The sequence below is a fragment of the Mixophyes fleayi genome, unplaced genomic scaffold (genome assembly GCF_038048845.1).
Source record: "Mixophyes fleayi isolate aMixFle1 unplaced genomic scaffold, aMixFle1.hap1 Scaffold_65, whole genome shotgun sequence".
In the NCBI taxonomy this organism is placed as follows: domain Eukaryota; kingdom Metazoa; phylum Chordata; class Amphibia; order Anura; family Limnodynastidae; genus Mixophyes; species Mixophyes fleayi.
Window position 1 is genome coordinate 252,294 of NW_027448355.1, and position 19,423 is coordinate 271,716.

A 19,423-nucleotide genomic window follows, 5' to 3' on the forward strand; every position below is an offset into this window, starting at 1 on the left:
TAATAATATACTGCCCAATACACCCTCCTCTTGTAGTAATAAAATCCTGCATATACTGCCCAATACACCCTCCTCTTATTAATAATATACTGCCCAATACACCCTCCTCTTGTAGTAATAAAATCCTGCATGTACTGCCCAGTACTCCATCCTCTTATTAATAATATCCTGCCCAATACTCTGTCCTCTTATTAATAATATACTGCCCAATACACCCTCCTCTTATTAATAATATCCTGCCCAATACTCTGTCCTCTTATTAATAATATACTACCCAATACACCCTCCTCTTGTCGTAATAAAATGCTGCATATAGTGTCCAGTACTCCATCCTCTTATTAATAATATCCTGCATATAGTGCCCAGTACACCCTCCTCTTATTAATAATATCCTGCATATACTGCCCAGTACTCCATCCTCTTATTAATAATATCCTGCATATACTGCCCAATACTCCATCCTCTTATTAATAATATCCTGCCCAATACTCTGTCCTCTTATTAATAATATACTGCCCAATACACCCTCCTCTTATTATTAATATACTGCCCAATACACCCACCTCTTGTAGTAATAAAATCCTGCATATACTGCCCAGTACTCGATCCTCTTATTAATAATATCCTGCATATAGTGTCCAGTACTCCATCCTCTTATTAATAATATACTGCCCAATACTCCGTCCTCTTATTAATAATATACTGCCCAGTACTCCATCCTCTTATTAATAATATCCTGCATATACTGCCCAATACACCCTCCTCTTATTATTAATATACTGCCCAATACACCCTCCTCTTGTAGTAATAAAATCCTGCATATACTGCCCAGTACTCCTTCCTGTTAGTAGTAATAATATACTGCCCAGTACACCCTCCTGTTAGTAGTAATAATATACTGCCCAGTACACCCTCCTGTTAGTAGTAATAATATACTGCCCAGTACACCCTCCTCTGTTAGTAATAATATACTCCCTATTACTACCTACTACTCTGTTATTAATGTTGCTTTGACTTGGGTTCACAATACACATTGACACTTGTGACTGTCTTTGTCCCAGGCCTTGGAAGTGGGTCTGTTCAGGTCAGGGCCCATTCTCACTAATACTCTGGGCTTAGGACAGGTTCTCACTGTATCCCAGTCACAGGGGTCAGGGTCAGGGTCAGGGTTAGGGTTAGGGTCAGGGTCAGGGTCTTCTTAGAGCTGCTGTAATTGATCTACATTTAAAAAACAATGAACAACTCGGTCACTAATGGACATATTAATGGTCAGGACTTATACACATGTTGTTCATGTGTCAATTAAGCAAATAAAATCCCAGCATTGTCGGGTCATGTATAGAAATGCAGGGAATCATCATCATCATCATCATTTATTTATATAGCGCCAACATATTCCGTAGCGCTTTAACGTGGCTGCAGGTAACGTGGGGCTGATTGGTGGGAAGAGCAGGAGCTTAAGTAACCAACACAGCTCAACTTGCTAATGTTTCCCATCAGCTGATGTAATCCTGGAGCCCTGAGAGACCGTCCTCTTCAGTAAGTGCAGATCAGTAGACTACAAGTGTCACCCATGGCACTAGCTGCCAGTGTAATAAAACAGTCCTAGATAACTGCAGAGTTGGACATTATGGGTGGGTCGCAGTACAGAAACCATTCATGGCACTTCCAGTGCAGCCTGGAGCGTTCAGTGGACTGGAGAGCACTGGCTGTGGACTACGGCGAAGAGGACTTGGGTCTCATCCTTCACCTCGTTATTGACAGGTGCATATGTGACATCTTCACCCCATGTTGCTGGGAGAGGCGTCTCCCAGGATGCATCACTCTGATGTTATCCAGACATCACCCGATCAGGACCCAATCTGGCATTTACTGGAGAAATGAGATTTTCCACCACCAGGGATCGGTTTGTGGACTTTCTTGTGGAATAGTGGTGCTGATTCAGTCCTGTCCACACCTTGGTAGGTCAATGCCAGGCACATTTGTGGACTAATGTCCTTTTATGTTACTGTAATGATTTTGTTCCCTTTTTTTTTTTTTATATATATATTCACAAAAGTGTGTTTTCTGAATATTCTATACACATACAAGCTGCTTATTGCAGATTTCATCAGTGTCACACTGGAGTCATTTATAGTATATATTGCTATATATAATGACTACATATAAATCTTCCCTTTTACAAATACTTTTTTTCCTATAACTTCACAGTACACTGATATTAGGCAGTCCTTGTCTTTTATCCATACTAATGACCTGTCCTCAGCAGGCTGTGTGTATCCTGAGCACTCAGTGCCTTACTTTATTTTACACTACAGTGGATTTTGTGTTAATGATTGGTAAGAATTCCCAAATAAATCCATTTCCAATCCTACCAGCATTGCTGCATATAAACGCCTTAGACTTCCTTCCTCCTGTGATCTCTACTAGTAGACATTATCTTCCACCAATCTCGATGGACAACTCCTGGACCTCATGTTCTCCTGTCTCTGGATCATATGCAGCTTCTCCAACGTCCTTCTCTCTGTCCACAGCCCTTCCTCCTACCTCACCTTGCCTCATGCCCCCAAATCTGTGCACGTACAGCGACCCCTAATGACCTTGACCAAATCCACTTCTCAGCCTCACATAAATCACTATCTGTCATTATACCCTGTCCTGCCTTTATTATTATTAATTTTTATTTATAAGGCGCCACTAGGTGTCTGTAGCACCGTAGAGGGACAGACAGAAATACGGTACAGGGTGAGACAGCACGGTACAGTTAACAATAAGCACAATAACTCAGAAGCTCAAAGTACAGGTAGATGAAAGGTGAGAGCCCCCAGCGGGGTAGATTGAGGGGAAGAAGGTTAGAAGGACCTCACGGAAGAGAGGAGGAGCTGGAGAGCAGAGTTAAGGTGGTGGAGAACAGGAGTAGAGGAGGCCCTGCTCGAAGGAGCGTACAATCTAAGGAGAGGGGAGGACAGACAGAGACGCAAGAGTGGGAGGAGGAAAGGAGGAAAGGAGGAGAGTGGAGGCAGGGACGGGGGGGGAGAGAAAACGAGGAGGGACGTAGGAGGGGGTGGGTTTTTAAGGCCCGTTTGAAGCTGGGCAAGTTGGGGGAAGTTCTGATGGAGCGGGCGAGCTGGTTCCAATGGAGCGGGGCAGCGCAGGAGAAGTCTTGGACGCGAGCGTGGGAGGAGGTAACCAGGGGGGGGAGAGAGGCGACGGTCATTGGCCGAACGCAGAGAGCGGGATGGAGCGTGAATGGAGATGAGGTTGGAGATGTAGGGAGCAGTGGAGTTGGAGAGGGCCTTGTATGTGAGAGTGAGGAGCTTGAACACAATTGTGTAGGGGAAGGGGAGCCAGTGAAGGGATTGGTAGAGGACATGCTGCATTCTCATTGCAGTCCTAGACAAGGTAGCTCCAGCCATCACACCGTGTATCTGAGTGCCAACCCCAACCCTAGCACTCTAAACTAGAGCCGTAACTTAAAATGTTCGCATCTGGGGCGAGAAACAAAAATACTGCCCCCCTAGCCCTCACTTTTAGCCAAATGACCCTAAAAATTCAGAAACTGCGCCCCCTTCAGCGTTGTGCCCTGGGTGGTCGCCCCAATCGCACAGCCCTTATTACAGCCCTGCTCTAAACGGACAAAAGTCCTCCCATACTGGCTGCCAATAACGGGTGGAGAATATATTGCTCCAATGCCGTCGTGTTCAGTACCTGCCCTCCCTCTCTGCCTTTAGCTCCATGTGTTATAACCATCTTGGATTACGGAATCAATGCTCTAAAGTATCAATATTGCTTATGTGCTCTGGAAGAGCACCTTGTTTCACCCCTCTTAAATTATGTTCTTATTTCACATTTTTTGACGATCTAATGTAATGTAATGTAATGTAAGTTTGTCTTTTCATGCAAAATGTAGTTTGATGGAGAATTCAATAAAAAAAAGTTTAAACAAAGCTAAAAAAAAAACCTTATCCAATCTCTCATTATTTCTCAACTTGACTACAGCAACCTCCTACTATCTGGACTTACCCTCACCCATTTGTTTTCTATCTGTCCTAAATGCTGTGGTGAGACTGATTTTCCTTTGTCACTACACCACCTGCAAGTCCATACATAGCCTCCATAATTCCATTCAAGCTGCTCACCCTGATCTTCATACAGTTCTGACCTTGTCTGGAGATACACACCCTATTGCCCTCTTCGTCTCTGACTTAAACCTCTGCTCCTCCCTGATAACCCAATCTCACTCCACCTCCTATGGAAGACCCTGCTGCATCTGTCATAACTAACCTTACATCTTTAGAGAGCTCTCTCAAAACCCACTTCTGTAGTGGACTGTAGTCGTTCCTACCCCCAGTTCTTCATTACCCAGGTGTGTGGTGCTTGTATGTATTAGTGACTCCAGGTGTGCAGTGACCCAGGTGTGTATCACCCAGGTGTGCAGTGATCCCCAGTTGTGCAGTGATCCCCAGTTGTGTATCACCCAGGTGTGCAGTGATCCCCAGTTGTGCAGTGATCCCCAGTTGTGTATCACCCAGGTGTGCAGTGATCCCCAGTTGTGCAGTGATCCCCAGTTGTGTATCACCCAGGTGTGCAGTGATCCCCAGGTGTGCAGTGACCCAGTTGTGCAGTGATCCCCAGGTGTGTATCACCCAGGTGTGCAGTGACCCAGTTGTGTATCACCCAGGTGTGCAGTGACCCAGTTGTGTATCACCCAGATGTTCAGTGATCCCCAGTTGTGCAGTGATCCCCAGTTGTGTATCACCCAGGTGTGCAGTGATCCCCAGTTGTGCAGTGATCCCCAGTTGTGTATCACCCAGGTGTGCAGTGATCCCCAGTTGTGCAGTGATCCCCAGTTGTGTATCACCCAGGTGTGCAGTGATCCCCAGTTGTGCAGTGATTCCAGTTGTGTATCACCCAGGTGTTCAGTGATCCCCAGTTGTGCAGTGATCCCCAGTTGTGTATCACCCAGGTGTGCAGTGATCCCCAGGTGTGCAGTGATCCCCAGTTGTGTATCACCCAGGTGTTCAGTGATCCCCAGTTGTGCAGTGATCCCCAGTTGTGCAGTGATTCCAGTTGTGCAGTGATCCCCAGTTGTGCAGTGATCTCAGGTGTTCAGTACCTGTATGTTCAGTAACAAGAAGGCGCCTTCTGCAGCCTCCTCAGCTGATCTACATAAAAACTTCCGCAAAATGAAATTTTGTGTTTTTATTTAGGGCAAACATTAAGCGCATCTACCCCATATCTGCGGTAATGCGAACAACACCCCTACCCCTACCCCTACCCCTGCTCCTGCCCCTACCCCTGCTCCTACCCCTACCCCTGCTCCTACCCCTGCCCCTGCCCATACCCCTACCCCTGCTCCTACCCCTACCCCTGCTCCTACCCCTACCCCTGCCCCTACCCCTAACCCTGCCCATACCCCTACCCCTGCTCCTACCCCTGCCCCTGCCCATACCCCTACCCCTGCCGATACTCCTGCCCCTGCTCCTGCCCCTACCCCTGCTCCTACCCCTACCCCTGCCCCTGCTCCTACCCCTAACCCTGCCCATACCCCTACCCCTGCCCCTACCCCTACCCCTGCCCCTGCTCCTACCCCTACCCCTGCCCCTACCCCTAACCCTGCCCATACCCCTACCCCTGCTCCTACCCCTGCCCCTGCCCATACCCCTACCCCTGCCGATACTCCTGCCCCTGCTCCTACCCCTGCCCCTGCCCCTGCTCCTACCCCTGCCCCTGCTCCTACCCCTAACCCTGCCCATACCCCTACCCCTGCCCCTACCCCTGCCCCTACCCCTACCCCTGCCCCTACCCCTGCCCATACCCCTACCCCTGCTCCTACCCCTGCCCCTGCCCATACCCCTACCCCTGCCGATACTCCTGCCCCTGCTCCTACCCCTGCCCCTGCCACTGCCCCTACCCCTGCCCCTGCTCCTACCCCTACTCCTGCCCCTGCCCCTACCCCTACCCCTCTGGCCAACACCTCCTAACAAAGGCGCCTATTCAGGTGCATTTGTGTAAAAGTCGCTGCCTGACGTCACCAAACTGCTACTTTATAACATTTCTGTCTATAATTCATCTCAAGATGATTTTTCTTTACACTGATTTCTCCCTGAGGTACCTGTATTACTGCCCCATGAGAGGGGGCAGCAGGAGACCCTCTCTCTGTATCCTGCTGGTGGGAGGGGGAGGCGCAGGGACTCCATATAAGCAGATGAGCAGACTGGGGGAGCAGACTGCGCTGGGACCAGACAGGGACAGTATGACCGGGCGAGAGGGCCCCCCCGCCCCGACCAGGACAACCGGCTTTGGCATTCAAGAGATTTTGGGACTCAACAAGGACCCCGCTCCACCACCCAGGGGCCACATGCACGCACTGCCGCCAGGGGCCCATCTGTTGGCGGCCCGATCTGGCCTTGGGCTCCTGGGAGCCGGAGGGATCCCCACCTTCTACACTCAGCCTGGGCTATTATTGGGGGAGCATCAGGGAGCCCGTGTGCAGAGCCCGGGGCCAGAGGATGGGAGCCGGACCTGCAGCTCAGGTGAGAGGGGGCAACAAGTGTGTGTGTGTAATACATATATATTATTATATCATACCCGACTGTACCAGCAATATATATATATATTATTATATCATACCCGACTGTACCAGCAATATATATATATATTATTATATCATACCCGACTGTACCAGCAATATATATATATTATTATATCATACCCGACTGTACCAGCAATATATATATATTATTATATCATACCCGACTGTACCAGCAATATATATATATATATTATTATATCATACCCGACTGTACCAGCAATATATATATATTATTATATCATACCCGACTGTACCAGCAATATATATATATATTATTATATCATACCCGACTGTACCAGCAATATATATATATTATTATATCATACCCGACTGTACCAGCAATATATATATATATATATATATATTATATCATACCCGACTGTACCAGCAATATATATATATTATTATATCATACCCGACTGTACCAGCGATATATATATATATTATTATATCATACCCGACTGTACCAGCGATATATATATATATTATTATATCATACCCGACTGTACCAGCAGTATATATATATATATATATAGTGTATGTGTGTGGGTATAATACCAGCAGTGTATATATATATATATATATATAATTATATCATACCCGACTGTACCAGCAATATATATATATATATATATATATATATATATATAATATTATATCATACCCGACTGTACCAGCAATATATATATAGTGTATGTGTGTGTGTGTGTGTATAATATCAGCAGTGTATATATATATATATATTATTATATCATACCCGACTGTACCAGCAGTATATATATATATAAATCTGCAACTGTATAATACCGATGTGTAATATCCAGCTGTGTGTATGTGTGTGTGTAATATATATATATATACACTGCTGGTACAGTTGGGTATGATATAAATATATATATATATATATATATATATATATATATATATATATATATATCTATCTATATAATCTCCATCTGTATAATACCGATATGTGTTCTCCTGCTAGCAATGTGTAATAGATATATAACATCCAAAGCAGCGATATATCCGATTCAGCGCCTGGAAAAATCGAATTTATGAACCTGTGAATGTAACAGAATACCGTACACACTGTAAAGACATAATAGAAATAGCTCATAACATATTATACGAAATGATATAAAAATACAGAAATATATAAACATATAACAGAAATAGAAAGACAACGTATGAATACTATAAGCAACTGGAGTGGGAACATATATAAAATATTATATTCAGACAGCAGGATATCGTATAAATATTGTAAGAAATGTACTATTATCATAAAATAAACCAGTTATATAAATGACACTAACATGATGTAAACCGTCGGAAACATAAGAAAAACAGTAAGAATATGTTATATATATAATATAGTCAGAAAGTAATATAGAAATAACAAACAAGTATAGATATCCAATAATGAACGGGTCAGAAATACAATAAAACATTTGAATACTAACCAATAATATTATCTAGGAATAAAATTAACAGGATTACCTATAAAACAAAAATAACATAAATAGTGATATAATATAATATAGAAATGTGGTAAAGAAATAACAGAAATCTCGTAGTAAGAAGCATTGAAAAGAATCCACAGAAAATATAATTTCAGTACGGTCAGATCACTGACAGAACAACCCTTCGATATATATAGGACACATTGTACATAGGACGTGATGGTTATACTGGTGACATTAATGACACACTTAGTAATATTATTACACTCTAAATAAGTGGAAAGAAAATATCTCTATCTGCAAAAAACGGGGATAATGTGAGGAGGTTTAATCCCATCCAATTACAATGTATACATGAGCATATTATGTTCTAATTACTCTGTAGTATCAGAAGAGATATATAAGATAGACAGAAAGATACCGGAATAAGGGGATATACAGAACCCACAAAACTGCTACCAAAGACTTCGTCTCAGTTGAGTATAATGATTATCAGCACTCACTGAATTGTGTATATGAATGATCAGTAATAATTATCTGAGCTGAGTATAGGAATGATCAGTAATAATTATCTGAGCTGAGTATAGGAATTATCAGTAATAATTATCTGAGCTAAGTACAGGAATTATCAGTAATAATTATCTGAGCTGAGTATAGGAATTATCAGTAATAATTATCTGAGCTAAGTACAGGAATTATCAGTAATAATTATCTGAGCTGAGTATATGAATGATCAGTAATAATTATCTGAGCTGAGTATAGGAATTATCAGTAATAATTATCTGAGCTAAGTACAGGAATTATCAGTAATAATTATCTGAGCTGAGTATATGAATGATCAGTAATAATTATCTGAGCTGAGTATATGAATGATCAGTAATAATTATCTGAGCTGAGTATAGGAATTATCAGTAATAATTATCTGAGCTGAGTACAGGAATTATCAGTAATAATTATCTGAGCTGAGTATAGAAATGATCAGTAATAATTATCTGAGCTGAGTATAGAAATGATCAGTAATAATTATCTGAGCTGAGTATAGGAATGATCAGTAATAATTATCTGAGCTGAGTATATGAATGATCAGTAATAATTATCTGAGCTGAGTATATGAATGATCAGTAATAATTATCTGAGCTGAGTATAGGAATTATCAGTAATAATTATCTGAGCTGAGTATAGAAATGATCAGTAATAATACTCCGATGATAGTAAATGTACAAATCAGTACTAATGCTCTAAGATGAGTACATGAATTAATTATCGGAAATAATTATCTGAGCTAAGCGTAGTAATGGTCAGTAATAATACTATGAGCTCTCAGTATTAATGCTCTGAGCTGAGTTTTGGAATTATCCGTAATTATATAATATCTGAGCTTATCGTGGAAATGAACAGTAATAATTGTGTGAGCTGAGAGTCGGGATTATTAAGTATCTGAATTATCGGTAACAATTCTGATGCATTTCGTTGTTATGTTGTTTGTTCTTGAGTAACGATAATGTTACCTCGTTAGTAATAATAGTAACATCAGGTCAGTGTTACTTCCCCAGCTATTATAATGTCTCAGGTACTGTAATATCTGGGATCAGTATTAATACACAATCAGCAGCTGGAATGAACGGATGACTGTAATTCAGTTATTTCTGGGGGTCACTTCAGACCCTCACCCAATATATTCATATAACTGCACCCTGGGTATTATAACGGTGCTGATAATATTACCCCTGAGCATCACTTGGTGCCTTCAATGGATCCACATCTTATTCAGCTCATTGCCAGGGTCTTTTCCACAGAATAAGAGAACATATGTTATTATACCTCCCTGCCCACCAAACCCGGGACACTTGCGAGGTATCCTTCATTGTTTATCAGTAAGTAAGAAAAACCTCATTTAAAGGGACAGTGTCATCAAAATGGTGAAACTTCAATGTATGTTTAATTACAACATGTAGAAGTGTAGAGATGATTGGTGGATTCACAAGTGGTAAAACATTTAGGTTATATATTTTTATTGTAAAAAAAAAATCAAATTTTATTTATTTGTATCTTATTTTCACTTGTGTTTTTTGTGACACACATTATATTAACAAACTGTTAAACATGGGGGATGTCTGTATGAATATAATATATAATTAAATGTGTGTGGTAACATTTAGTTATATGGTGTTATTAGCAAAAAATTATTAACCAATATCATTCTAGGTGCTCGATTGTTCCCTAAGAACATTCTGCCATTTTCTAGTACAGTTTCTGCAATAAATAATTATCTATTTCTTCATTTCATATTTTGTCTCCTATCTATTGATCCATTTCATATTTATCTATCTATGTAATATATATCTATCTCTCTCTCTTATATCTATAATATATAGATCAATCTCTCTTTCGCTTATCTATCGCTGTATCTCATATTTGTCTATATAACATCTATCTAACTATCTCTCTTTCTATCCCATATCTCTAATAATCTTTATCTATCTCATATCTGTCTAGCTATCTAATATCTCTATCTCATATCTACCTCATATTTAGCTATCTAATATCTATCTGCTGTGTATATATCTCTCTTTCTGGAGCCTATTTATTATAGTTAGTTTACGTGTAACTTCCATGAAAACAGCAGTTTTCGGGGAATGGACGCATATTTAAGTATTTTCCTAATCTATCAACACAGCATCGCTTTGCATTTTTTTTCCGAAATATACAGCAGTCCCCATAGATGTAATGGGGACTGTAATGGGGACTGCTATGTACCGCAATTCAACAACTTTCAAACACACTTTTACACCCACGGTAATGTGCGCCAGCTCAGGCTGCCGTACGTTACTGTTTTTGATCATTTTCAACACCGTTCAGCTCTCTCTGAAGAGCAGAGCGTCACCGCGCATGTGCGGAGGGATCACATGATCCCTGTCACTCACCGCTCTCTCTGAAGAGCAGAGCGTCGCCGCGCATGTGCGGAGGGATCACATGATCCCTGTCACTCACCGCTCTCTCTGAAGAGCAGAGCGTCGCCGCGCATGTGCGGAGGGATCACATGATCCCTGTCACTCACCGCTCTCTCTGAAGAGCAGAGCGTCGCCGCGCATGTGCGGAGGGATCACATGATCTCTGTCACTCACCGCTCTCTCTGAAGAGCAGAGCGTCGCCGCGCATGTGCGGAGGGATCACATGATCTCTGTCACTCACCGCTCTCTCTGAAGAGCAGAGCGTCGCCGCGCATGTGCGGAGGGATCACATGATCCCTGTCACTCACAGCTCTCTCTGAAGAGCAGAGCGTCGCCGCGCATGTGCGGAGGGATCACATGATCCCTGTCACTCACCGCTCTCTCTGAAGAGCAGAGCGTCGCCGCGCATGTGCGGAGGGATCACATGATCTCTGTCACTCACCGCTCTCTCTGAAGAGCAGAGCGTCGCCGCGCATGTGCGGAGGGATCACATGATCCCTGTCACTCACCGCTCTCTCTGAAGAGCAGAGCGTCGCCGCGCATGTGCGGAGGGATCACATGATCCCTGTCACTCACAGCTCTCTCTGAAGAGCAGAGCGTCACCGCGCATGTGCGGAGGGATCACATGATCTCTGTCACTCACCGCTCTCTCTGAAGAGCAGAGCGTCGCCGCGCATGTGCGGAGGGATCACATGATCCCTGTCACTCACCGCTCTCTCTGAAGAGCAGAGCGTCGCCGCGCATGTGCGGAGGGATCACATGATCCCTGTCACTCACAGCTCTCTCTGAAGAGCAGAGCGTCACCGCGCATGTGCGGAGGGATCACATGATCCCTGTCACTCACCGCTCTCTCTGAAGAGCAGAGCGTCACCGCGCATGTGCGGAGGGATCACATGATCCCTGTCACTCACCGCTCTCTCTGAAGAGCAGAGCGTCGCCGCGCATGTGCGGAGGGATCACATGATCCCTGTCACTCACCGCTCTCTCTGAAGAGCAGAGCGTCACCGCGCATGTGCGGAGGGATCACATGATCCCTGTCACTCACCGCTCTCTCTGAAGAGCAGAGCGTCACCGCGCATGTGCGGAGGGATCACATGATCTCTGTCACTCACGCTCTCTCTGAAGAGCAGAGCGTCACCGCGCATGTGCGGAGGGATCACATGATCCCTGTCACTCACCGCTCTCTCTGAAGAGCAGAGCATCGCCGTGCATGTGCGGAGGGATCACATGATCCCTGTCACTCACCGCTCTCTCTGAAGAGCAGAGCGTCGCCGCGCATGTGCGGAGGGATCACATGATCCCTGTCACTCACCGCTCTCTCTGAAGAGCAGAGCGTCGCCGCGCATGTGCGGAGGGATCACATGATCCCTGTCACTCACCGCTCTCTCTGAAGAGCAGAGCGTCGCCGCGCATGTGCGGAGGGATCACATGATCCCTGTCACTCACCGCTCTCTCTGAAGAGCAGAGCGTCGCCGCGCATGTGCGGAGGGATCACATGATCCCTGTCACTCACCGCTCTCTCTGAAGAGCAGAGCGTCGCCGCGCATGTGCGGAGGGATCGCATGATCCCTGTCACTCACCGCTCTCTCTGAAGAGCAGAGCGTCGCCGCGCATGTGCGGAGGGATCGCATGATCCCTGTCACTCACCGCTGTCTCTGAAGAGCAGAGCGTCGCCGCGCATGTGCGGAGGGATCACATGATCCCTGTCACTCACCGCTCTCTCTGAAGAGCAGAGCGTCGCCGCGCATGTGCGGAGGGATCACATGATCTCTGTCACTCACCGCTCTCTCTGAAGAGCAGAGCGTCGCCGCGCATGTGCGGAGGGATCACATGATCTCTGTCACTCACCGCTCTCTCTGAAGAGCAGAGCGTCGCCGCGCATGTGCGGAGGGATCACATGATCCCTGTCACTCACCGCTCTCTCTGAAGAGCAGAGCGTCGCCGCGCATGTGCGGAGGGATCACATGATCCCTGTCACTCACCGCTCTCTCTGCAACAGTGAATTGTAAGGATGTTTGTGCGCATGACCAAATTTTTCAGTGGGTGCATGTGCACTGGAGTGACAAGAGGACCCCCGTGGATCGCAAACTTCCTCGGAAGTGAAGTAAGTTTTGCACTTCACAAAAACAGCAGTTTTTCAGAACTGCTGTTCCTGTGGAGGTTTTTTCATAAATATGAGAAATAGTTCAATCCTTATCAATGCGATAAGGATTGAAAACTATTTTTCATGTTTTGTGGTCCTTAATCTCATATCTCTCTATGGGGCACATTTATCAAGAGCTGCATAAAATGAAAAATAGTTTTCAATCCTTATCGCATTGATAAGGATTGAACTATTTATCATAAATTTCCACAGGAGCAGCAGTCACGAAAAACTGCTGCTCCTGTGAAGTTAAAAACTTACCTTTTCACTGCCTCTTCGTTCCCGAAGCTGCTGTGTGATCCACAGAAGCCTTGTGTGGATGCTCCGTCTGATTGTGACAGGAAGGGATCTTGTGATCGCTCCACACACGCGCTGTGTGACGGGGAGGGATCTTGTGATCCCTCCACACACGCGCTGTGTGACAGGGAGGGATCAAGTGATCCCTCCACACGCGCTGTGTGACGGGGAGGGATCTTGTGATCGCTCCACACACGCACTGTGTGACGGGGAGGGATCTTGTGATCGCTACACACACGCACTGTGTGACGGGGAGGGATCAAGTGATTATTATTATTATTATTATCATTTATTTGTTGGGCGCCACAGGGTTTTCGCAGCGCCTTACATAATACGAACAGTAGACCATACAGGGTAAAACATCGCAAAACAATAAACACTAAGTACCAATGCTTCGGAAACTCCGGGCAGACATATGGAGTGAGGGCGGAGCAGAAGAGTCGGTATGAGGACAGGAGGGGAGAGGGGCCCTGCTCATACGAGCTTACATCCTAAGGGAGGGTGGACAAAACAGGCACGATTGGAGGCAGTGATGCAATGGAGAAGAAGGGACCAGGGGAGAGGAGGGAGAACAAGCAGAGTGGATGAGGGGTTAAGTGGATGGTTGGTAGGCTTTCAGGAACAGGTGAGTTTTGAGTGCCCGTTTGAAGGAGCACAGATTGGGAGCGAGACGGATGGAGCGAGGGAGATCATTCCAGTGCAGGGGGGCAGCTCGGGAAAAGTCTTGGACTCGGGAGTGGGAAGAGGTAATGAGAGTGGAGGAGAGGTGACGGTCGTTTGCCGAGCGCAGGGAGCGAGCGGGAGTATGAATGGTGAGGAGGTTAGAGATGTAGGGAGCAGTAGACTGGGAGAGAGCTTTGTAAGTGGTAGTAAGGAGTTTAAAGAGGATTCTGTAGGGGAAAGAGAGCCAGTGTAAGGCCTGGTAGAGAGGGGAGGCAGAGGAGGAGCGACGTGAGAGAAAGATAAGTCTGGCAGCTGCATTGAGTACTGATCGGAGCGGGGCGAGATGGGAGAGAGGGAGGCCAGTGAGGAGGAGGTTGCAGTAGTCCAGGCGGGAGATGATGAGTGCATGGATGATGGTTTTGGTGGCGTCTTGCGAGAGGAAGGGTCGGATGCGGGCAATGTTGCGCAGTTGGAAGCGACAGGATTGAGCAAGGGATTGGGCGTGGGGGGCAAAAGATAGAGAGGAGTCAAGGGTGACACCCAGGCAACGGAGTTGGGTGACAGATGAGATGGTAGTGATGTTAACAACGATTGAGAGGTTGTGGTGAGAGGGGAGTCTGGAAGGAGGTGATACTATGAGTTCCGTTTTGGAGATGTTAATTTTGAGAAAGCGTGAGGACATCCAGGAGGAGATGGCGGAGAGGCAGTCAGATACACGAGAGAGGAGGGTGGACGAGAGATCAGGAGAGGAGATGTAGAGTTGAATGGTGTCAGCATAAAGGTGATACTGAAGACCAAAGGAGGAGATGAGCGCACCAAGGGAGGAAGTGTAGAGCGAAAAGAGAAGGGGGCCGATAACAGAGCCCTGGGGGACTCCTACTTGGAGGGGCGTGGGGGCGGTGGAAGAGCCGGACGTGGAGACAGAGAAGGTGCGGTTTGCAAGGTAAGAGCAGAACCAGGCATGGACAGGACCAGAGAGGCCTAGAGAGAGAAGAGTTTGCAGAAGGAGGGGGTGGTCCACGGTGTCAAAAGCCGCGGAGAGGTCGAGGAGGATAAGTAAAGAGAAATGACCCCTGGATTTGGCTGATAGGAGGTCATTGGTGACTTTAGCCAGGGCAGTTTCAGTGGAGTGGAGGGGGCGGTAACCAGATTGGAGAGGGTCGAGGAGGGAATTGTCTGAGAGGTATCTGGTGAGACGACAGCAGACTAACCGCTCAAGAAGTTTGGAGGCATAGGGGAGAAGAGAGAAAGGACAATAATTGGCGACGGAGGAGGGGTCGAGGTTGGGTTTTTTGAGGATAGGAGAGCTGAGAGCGTGTTTAAATGAGGAGAGTACAACACCAGAGGAGAGTGATAGGTTGAAGAGGTGTGCCAGGTAGGAGCAGGCAGTGGGAGAGAGAGAGCGAAAGAGGTTAGAGGCGATTGGATCAAGAGGACAAGTGGAGGGAGGAGAGGAAAGGATGAGGGAGCAAACTTCATTGCCTGTTGTGGGGCTGAAGGAGCTCCAGAGTTGTTTGTTAGAGGGAGGTGAAGCAGTAATGGCAGCGGGAGAGGGGTTGGAGGAGGAGATGTTAAGTCTGATGGCTTCAATTTTGGAGGAGAAAAAAGTGGCGAAGTCACCAGCTGAGAGGGAGAGAGGGACCGGAGGGGGGGGGGAGAAAGGAGGGAGTTAAAGGTGGCGAAGAGACGACGGGGATTAGAGGACTGAAAGGAAATGAGGGATTTAAAGAAGGTTTGTTTAGCCAGGGAGAGGGCAGAGCAGAATGAGGAGAGGATAAATTTAAAGTGAAGGAAGTCAGCCAGGGAGCGAGATTTCCTCCAGAGGCGTTCTGCAGTGCGAGAGCACTTTTTAAGGAAGCGGGTGAGTTTGGAGTGCCATGGTTGGGGGATGAGACAGCGTCGGCGGATGGGAGAGGCAGGGGCGACAGCGTCAAGGACAGTAGTGAGGGAGTGGTTGTAGAGACAGGATGCCTGGTCAGGGCAAGTCAGGGAGGGAAGGGGAGAGAGGAGAGAATCAAGAGTGGAGGAGATGGGGTCGATTGCATCAAGGCTGCGTCTGGTGAGGGTGGCTTTAGGCGGGGGGGAGCAGGGGAGGAGGACAGAGTGAAAGAGAGGAGATGGTGGTCGGAGAGTGGGGAGGGAGAGATGGAGAAGTCTGAGAGATCGCAGAGATGCGAGAAGACAAGGTCGAGGGAGTGACCAAGATGGTGGGTGGGGGAGGAGGTCCACTGGGTGAGACCAAGGGAGGAAGAGAGGGAGAGAAGTCTGATAGTGGCAGGGTCTGAGCAGTTGTCGATGGGGATGTTGAAGTCCCCGAGTATGACGGAGGGAAGGTCAGAGGAAAGGTAGTGGGGGACCTTCTTGTGATCCCTCCACACGCGCTGTGTGACACATTCATTGTTAAATTGCGGTACATAACAGTCCCCATAGACATCTATGGGGACTGCTATGTATTACAAAAAAAAGTGCAAAGCAGCAGATATCTATGATATCTGCTAGATATCTGCTGCGACGCTCTGTTTATAGATGAGGCAAATACTTCAACTGGCGTCTATTCCCCGAAAACTGCTGTTTTCAGTGAATAGACGCCAATTGAAGGTTTAATAAATAGGCCCCTATCTCATAATTATCTCATAATATCTCTCTATCTTCTTTCTATCTCATATCTATCTCATCTCATATTTATCTATGTAATAGCTATCTCTATCTCTCTATCTCTCTATCTATCTCTCTATGGAACACATTTATCATTCATCGGCAGAAATGAGAAATAGTTATCAATCCTTATAGCATGGATAAGGATTGAACTATTTCTCAAATTTATTAAAAATGGATCACAGAAATAGCAGTTCCGAAAAACTGCTGTTTCTGTGATAAAAAAAAAACATACTTACCCCCCTCTTCGGGAAGCGCTGTCTCAGGATCTCCTACTGGTCATCTTCGTTCCTCTTCTTCTTTCAATTGCACATGTGCAGTTCAAAGAACTGCACATGCGCACAAAGATCCCCGCTCTGTCTCTGCAACTATCGTTGCAGAGAGCGAGCGGTGAGTGATCATGTGATCCCTCCACACATGCGCTGTCCAGCTCTTCTCTTCGGAGCAGAGCTGACACCATTGGATTTCTTCAATTATGATCATGTACGCCAGCTGCAGCTGGTACATTAACATGACAAGTTCCCGAAAAAAAATATTTTTCGGGACTTGTTAGATTGCGGCTGGGAGCAGTCACCATACTGTTGAATGGTGACTGCCCGCAAAAACGATCAGGAGTGCAAAGCAGCAGATATCCACGATTGCAACTTTAATAAATTTGCGGAGGGCACATCAGGACCTGATTTCCACGGTAAGTGCACTACCGTGATTTCTTAAATATGCCCCTAACTCTCTATCTCTCTATCCTATTTATCAAGCAGTGTAATGTCCCCAAAGGACACTTACCGTGATTCAGCCACAATTTGAAGGATCTCTAAAATTTTTGATCTTGCATCGCAGTGGATATCGTGGATATTGTGGATATCTGCTGCTTTGCATTCTATTTGTTTTCTAATCAGTGCCCATATAATAGTATGGGGGACTGTTCCCTAACGCAATCTAACAAGTTCTGAAAATTAGTAATTTTTGGAAACTAGTTATGTTAATGTCCATCTGCTGAAGCTGAAGCTGGCGTACTGTAACGTAATTCAAAACTTTACTAGCTGTCAGCTCTGCACAGCGCATGTGTGGAGGGATCATGTGATCCCTCCCTGTCACGTGATAACAGTTCCTCGTTAGTACAGTCTCTGTGCGCATGTGTGGAGGGATCATGTGATCCCTCCCTGTCACGTGATAACAGTTCCTCGTTAGTACAGTCTCTGTGCGCATGTGTTGAGGGATCATGTGATCCCTCCCTGTCACGTGATAACAGTTCCTCGTTAGTACAGTCTCTGTGCGCATGTGTGGAGGGGTCATGTGATCCCTCCCTGTCACGTGATAACAGTTCCTCGTTAGTACAGTCTCTGTGCGCATGTGTGGAGGGGTCATGTGATCCCTCCCTGTCACGTGATAACAGTTCCTCGTTAGTACAGTCTCTGTGCGCATGTGTGGAGGGGTCATGTGATCCCTCCCTGTCACGTGATAACAGTTCCTCGTTAGTACAGTCTCTGTGCGCATGTGTGGAGGGGTCATGTGATCCCTCCCTGTCACGTGATAACAGTTCCTCGTTAGTACAGTCTCTGTGCGCATGTGTGGAGGGGTCATGTGATCCCTCCCTGTCACGTGATAACAGTTCCTCGTTAGTACAGTCTCTGTGCGCATGTGTGGAGGGGTCATGTGATCCCTCCCTGTCACATGATAACAGTTCCTCGTTAGTACAGTCTCTGTGCGCATGTGTGGAGGGGTCATGTGATCCCTCCCTGTCACATGATAACAGTTCCTCGTTAGTACAGTCTCTGTGCGCATGTGTGGAGGGGTCATGTGATCCCTCCCTGTCACATGATAACAGTTCCTCGTTAGTACAGTCTCTGTGCGCATGTGTGGAGGGGTCATGTGATCCCTCCCTGTCACATGATAACAGTTCCTCGTTAGTACAGTCTCTGTGCGCATGTGTGGAGGGGTCATGTGATCCCTCCCTGTCACATGATAACAGTTCCTCGTTAGTACAGTCTCTGTGCGCATGTGTGGAGGGGTCATGTGATCCCTCCCTGTCACATGATAACAGTTCCTCGTTAGTACAGTCTCTGTGCGCATGTGTGGAGGGGTCATGTGATCCCTCCCTGTCACATGATAACAGTTCCTCGTTAGTACAGTCTCTGTGCGCATGTGTGGAGGGGTCATGTGATCCCTCCCTGTCACATGATAACAGTTCCTCGTTAGTACAGTCTCTGTGCGCATGTGTGGAGGGGTCATGTGATCCCTCCCTGTCACATGATAACAGTTCCTCGTTAGTACAGTCTCTGTGCGCATGTGTGGAGGGGTCATGTGATCCCTCCCTGTCACATGATAACAGTTCCTCGTTAGTACAGTCTCTGTGCGCATGTGTGGAGGGGTCATGTGATCCCTCCCTGTCACATGATAACAGTTCCTCGTTAGTACAGTCTCTGTGCGCATGTGTGGAGGGGTCATGTGATCCCTCCCTGTCACATGATAACAGTTCCTCGTTAGTACAGTCTCTGTGCGCATGTGTGGAGGGGTCATGTGATCCCTCCCTGTCACATGATAACAGTTCCTCGTTAGTACAGTCTCTGTGCGCATGTGTGGAGGGGTCATGTGATCCCTCCCTGTCACATGATAACAGTTCCTCGTTAGTACAGTCTCTGTGCGCATGTGTGGA

At 46.3% G+C, this 19,423-nt stretch overlaps 1 protein-coding gene across 2 annotated transcripts in view; it reads left to right on the plus strand.

The window, feature by feature from the left end:
• The first annotated feature begins 6,248 nt into the window (after positions 1-6,248).
• The window catches only part of VSX2 (visual system homeobox 2), a 36,331-nt gene continuing 23,156 nt past the window's right edge, over positions 6,249-19,423 (plus strand). For both annotated transcript variants that reach the window (XM_075194585.1, XM_075194586.1), the window contains exon 1: positions 6,249-6,536. In XM_075194585.1, the coding sequence (XP_075050686.1) occupies positions 6,257-6,536 (280 nt within the window). In that variant the 5' untranslated portion in view covers positions 6,249-6,256. The remainder of the gene's footprint in view (positions 6,537-19,423) is intronic.